Genomic DNA, 5,188 nt, shown 5'->3' with positions numbered 1-5,188 from the left:
ACAGATTTGATGGGTCAGATGACGCCGATGTAGAAGCTTTTCTAGACAACATCATAACATATAAAGACTGCACCAATATCAGTGACGAAAATGCACTGCGTGGTCTTTCAATGTTGCTCGAGTCTAGCGCTGCTACTTGGTGGCAAGGAATCAAACCGTCGACGAAAGACTGGCAGAGTGGAGTAGGTAAATATCCTCAGAGAAGTGTACTCGAAGAAATTACCCCCTCATGCAGTCTATCTTCGTTGCGAAATTTCGAGCTTTAATCGCTCAATTGCCATATAGTGCCACAGAAGAAATGCAGCTGGATATGGTTTACGGACTTTTAGCTCTGAAGATTCGAAAGAGACTTACGCGTAGTGAAATAAATTCTTTCAAAGATTTGCTTAAGTGTGCCCGCGAAATAGAACAATCGTTTCGTGAATCCGCGTTGCGCAAAGAAGAAAGAAACACAAACCAGGACGGAATGCAAATAAAGAAGTTACGACCTCGTCGTGAACATTGCAAAAAATTTGGTCACTTAAAGAGTGAGTGTCGCCAACTGGAAAAAGAAAACGATGATAAAGAACTGTCAAAGTCAACATCAGTAAGATCAAAACCTGAGTGTTATGGCTATGGTACTCCTGGCTACTACAGATGGAACTGACCGAAATGCAAAGAAAAAGCAGACGTCAAAACTAACTTCTTTGAATTATCACGGCTATCTTTACAAAATTAATCAAGCTGCGACGCTCCAATCCTATCCTTAGAAGTGAAAGGTGCAAAAGGAATTGGACTCTCCGATTCAGGATCAAAATGGAACATAGCTGGTCACACCCTCTATAAGGTGTTACAAGATAAGGGAGTTAAGTTTGAAACAATGGATGCAGTGGTAACATTAGCTGACGGAATTGCTAGAGATAAGAAACTACTGGTAACAAATGTAGACGTTAAGATAAAAGACAAAATAACTCCAATTAGTTTTGTTATAATGCCGTATTTAACCCAGAACCATATGCTCTTAGGGCGGGAATTCTTGAAGAAGGCTAACATTGGTATAGATATCCAAAACGAGTGTTGGTTTTTTAGAGATAAACCAGAACATACTTTCAAATATGGAACTAAAACAAACTCCGTAAACATTAATCCCATAACCCTACGCCAAAATGAAGCTCAGAAGATTAAAGACACGGCAAAAGATGAAATAAACACCCTACTACAGAAGAATAGCACCATCTTCGAACAAGGGGGAGAAACTACGTTTGCTACCCATCGAATTAACACACAAAATGTTGTACCAATCTCCGTACCACCGTACCCGCTGAACGGACCAAAGAAGCAATTCCTGCGTGAAGAATTGAATCGATTAGTAACACAAAGAATTATAGAAGAGTGCGAGTCACCATGGTCCAGCCCTGTGGTTTTAACTCCAAAAGGAGACAGCTATCGTCTTTGCATATATTATCATAAGCTAAACTCAGTAACGGTAAGCGATAGTTATCCAATGCCGCGAATAGACGATATTCTTCACACCGCTAAACATACACTATTTATGTCTACAATTGATTTACAAGCAGGTTACTGGCAAGTTCCTGTTGCTGAAGAAGATCGTGACGAAACTTGATTTGTGACTCCATTTGGGACGTTTAAATTCAATCGAATGCCTTTCGGGTTGAAAAACGCGCCCACAACATTCGTTCGATTGATGGACAGATTTAGATCCGGTTTGAATGACATTGCAGTATTCGTATATATAGACGACATCTTGGTACTTTCAGAAACCTTCGAGAAGCACATAATACACTTACAAACTTTTTGGTCTTCTGCTAGACGTGAGAAGTGCTCGTTCTTCTGTGACTCGGTCAAATTTCTCGGACATATACTGACCAGTGCTAGAATTAAAACCAACCCTGACAAAATAGCTGCTATCAAACTGTTGAGACCTCCAAGCAATCGCCGACAGCTGCCAAGTTTCATTCAGACATGTAGTTGGTATCGCAAGTTTGTTTTAGAGTTTTCCGAAATTGCACGTCCCTTAACTAATCTTCTTAAGAAAAATGCGTCTTTCCAGTTTGGTGAAGCCGAATTAAGAGCCTTCGAGACGTTAAAAGAAAGATTGATTACCGCTTCAGTCCTTGCTCAAGCCGACCAGACCAAGCCGTATATCCTTAGAACAGATGCAGGTTGTTACGCCTTGGGTGCAGTTCTACTCCAGGGGGAGAAATACGACGAACATCCAATAGAATACGCCAGTCGCTTGTTAAAGGACAGCGAGAAAAATTATTCAACTACCGAAAGAGAGGCGCTCGCCGTAGTATGGGCTGTAGAAAAATTTCGACATTATTATCTAGAAGGTGGGAAAGTGGTTATAGCGTCGGATCATCAACCATTACGGTGGTTGCTGACTTTAAAATCGCCTTCGGGTCGTTTGGCTCGTTGGGCACTCCGCCTTCAAGGCATGAATATGGATGTTGTATTGTGTCCTGGTAAAGTCAACGTAGTAGCTGATCTGTTGTCTCGACCTTTTTGCTCGGATGAAGAAGAAAAGGTACAGAGCTACTTCGTTAGTGTTGACCTACCGTCATACGATGCTAAATCTATGCGACAGAAACAAATGAAAGATGATGAGATCAAGATTATTATATTATTTCTCGAAGGAGAAGATCCGTTAGAGATGTCTAGATGGTCTGGGAGGAGATATGTGATGAACAATGGTGTTCTCTTCCGTTTCAACCCATATGTGGACTCTGAAGATCCCTAGTTACTGATTCCCAAAGAATTGCGTGAAGATGTTTTGGCCCAATACCATAATTCGCCTTCAAAAGATCTCTTCAAAATTTTACTTCACAGATATGAGAAAATATATTGTTGGCCATGGAAAAGGTTGTATGGAATGCCAGAGATATAAACCAGAGAATCGTCAACCTGCGGGCCTACTTCAAACCCCATCCCCTTCCCAGAGATTCGAAGTTGTGGCTGTAGATTTATTTGGCCTTCTACCGGTAACTCCCAGGGGGAATCGATGGATCCTAATAATTGAGGATGTTGCTTCAAAATGGGTAGAACAGAATGGGATCATCACCTGAGCAGCATTCGATTCGCCATAAATTCTACATGTTGCGACTCTACGGGATATAGTCCTTCGTTTCTCACATTTGGTAGGGAGATACGAGCTCCTTATGATCGTGTATATGATCTACGCAAAGTGATTGATGTAGAAAATTTCATACCAATGTAACGGGCGATAAATTTACTTATTTTTGGAGATGTTGGTATGAATCAGAACAATCGTCATTGTCGTAAAAATCAAGGTTGTCCTTGTGAAACTTGGATTTTATGATTTCACACCATTCTAATCAAGGTTTATAATTTCACAGTTAAATATTGGCGCCGTTTGGCTGGACACGATGTCTTTGTCCAGTTTTATAATTTCATGGTTTAAATTTGTTAATTTTAACAAAAAGCACATTTTGCCACTAAAAATCTTCATATTACAGTTAATTAAGCCTAATTTGGTGGAAACACAAATACTTTTACGACTCCCCAAATAAACTGGTAACTAGTAAACAATTTTGCGAAAACAACTCCTTTGGAGGGGTCTTTACTTATAAAAGATCTAAAGATCCAAAAAAAGACCAGAGTCCTCTAGCCAGTTGCCTGTTAGTGTGTGTTTGTGTTGTGACACAAAGGGGTAAGTGTTAAAATCTCCAACAATGTGCACGATTTCATAAAAAGTTCAAAGTTTTGTTTTTATTAATATTTTTAAAGTTCAATTTAATTTTGATGATAAATCGCCCTTTGTATTCTCGATTGGATAACGTTTTGAGATTTATATCTATTTTTAAAGATTAATTTGCATTGAAATTATTAGTTAAACAGTTATATTGTTTGATGAACGCTGACCACGCAACTACTATAATGTTCCTTACCAAATTTTTGAGTTGTTACAAATGTTTGAGTTGTTACCAAATTTTGAGTTATGGTACCAATTTTAAGTTTTGTTATATTTTTGTTTTAGATTTTTTTTAAATGTTTGTTTTATTATGCTTTCAAAGATTTAGTTTCAAAGTTATAAGGTTTTCTTGAATTTATTTAAAAATGTTTTAATACTGAAGTTCATTTTCTGATAATTATATTTGCATATTAAACTACACTATTGTTATACCAAATTATTCTCATATGACTAAATCTCTTTTGTACATACTCATTTCTAAATTAAATATAATTATTCATTTAAGCAAAATGCATATACTTGAAGTAGTCCCTTTGTCCAGTCACTAGAATGTGTTACCATCATCACGAACCAGCCTACGAACAAATAAATAATATTTTCACTATATGTCGGGCACAAGGTCCACGACAAGAGTTTTACAGTTTTATATCTAATAAATTAACAAAAGTTAATTTTGAAAATCTCCCAAGCCCGTCACACCAAGAATAACTTCTTACTTAAAGTAGCTAGCTACTACTCTGTCTGAGGCAATGGATAGAAATTGCAAGAAACAAGATGTCCAAAAAACCCGCCTAGATTCCAGACGACTACCAGCTGTATTCAAGAAGGGTGACAAGGTTCTCCTGAAATCTCATACTCTCAGTAGCTCCAAAAGTGGATTCTCTTCAAAGCTTGCCCCAAAAAGGGATGGTCCTTATATGATCTTGAGAATTGCTTCTCCTACAACCTACGAGTTAGGAAGCTGTACAAATCCTCCAGAAAGAATTGGACGCTATCACGTCGCGGACCTCGGCCCGTTTATTGAAGGGACTAGAAGTGATACATTAACGCCCTTAATACCAAAACGGAGGAGGGGTCGTCCTAAAAAGAATGTTTCAGCCTAAACAACACCGGAGGGCCGTTTGTGTTGTTTAGAGGGGGAGTTTGTAACGGAACTTTGTTTTGATTAAAAAGGAATAGTGGGCTGATTAGAAAAAGGGTTGACAGATAAAAAATAGTATCTGAATGTTTAATTTTGTTGATGTTTTGTACATTTAAATAAATGAATCATATTATAAACTCTTTTTATATTTCATGTTTCTAAAATGTACAAACACAGTTACCTAGTAGTTAATTTTGACTTTCGCATTAATTCTATTTGTCAATTTCGAGCTCCGATAAGTTTTTAGTTTTCGCGATAAGATGAGGGTTAAATACACGAACTATGAAAAGGTTGATATGATCTTGATTTTTGGTGAATGTGGAAAAAATGCCGTT

At 37.9% G+C, this 5,188-nt stretch overlaps 1 protein-coding gene across 1 annotated transcript; it reads left to right on the top strand.

Moving 5' to 3' along the window:
• The first annotated feature begins 4,461 nt into the window (after positions 1 to 4,461).
• LOC135128810 (uncharacterized) lies at positions 4,462 to 4,815 on the top strand. Its single transcript, XM_064055889.1, has one exon. It carries the CDS (start codon positions 4,462 to 4,464, stop codon positions 4,813 to 4,815), a length of 354 nt encoding a protein of 117 aa, XP_063911959.1.
• Positions 4,816 to 5,188: the final 373 nt, after the last annotated feature.

The sequence above is a fragment of the Zophobas morio genome, unplaced genomic scaffold, assembly GCF_036711695.1.
Source record: "Zophobas morio isolate AGI-343-1 ecotype UQ-CSIRO unplaced genomic scaffold, CSIRO_AGI_Zmor_V1 ptg000014l, whole genome shotgun sequence".
Taxonomy (NCBI): Eukaryota; Metazoa; Arthropoda; class Insecta; order Coleoptera; family Tenebrionidae; genus Zophobas; species Zophobas morio.
The sequence above is the reverse complement of the archived record's forward strand: the minus strand, read 5'-3'. Positions and strand labels throughout refer to the sequence as shown.

What these genes read in the sequence shown, in the direction of transcription:
- LOC135128810 (XM_064055889.1), top strand. Translation starts at nt 4,462, where the DNA reads ATGGATAGAAATTGCAAGAAACAAGATGTCCAAAAAACCCGCCTAGAT.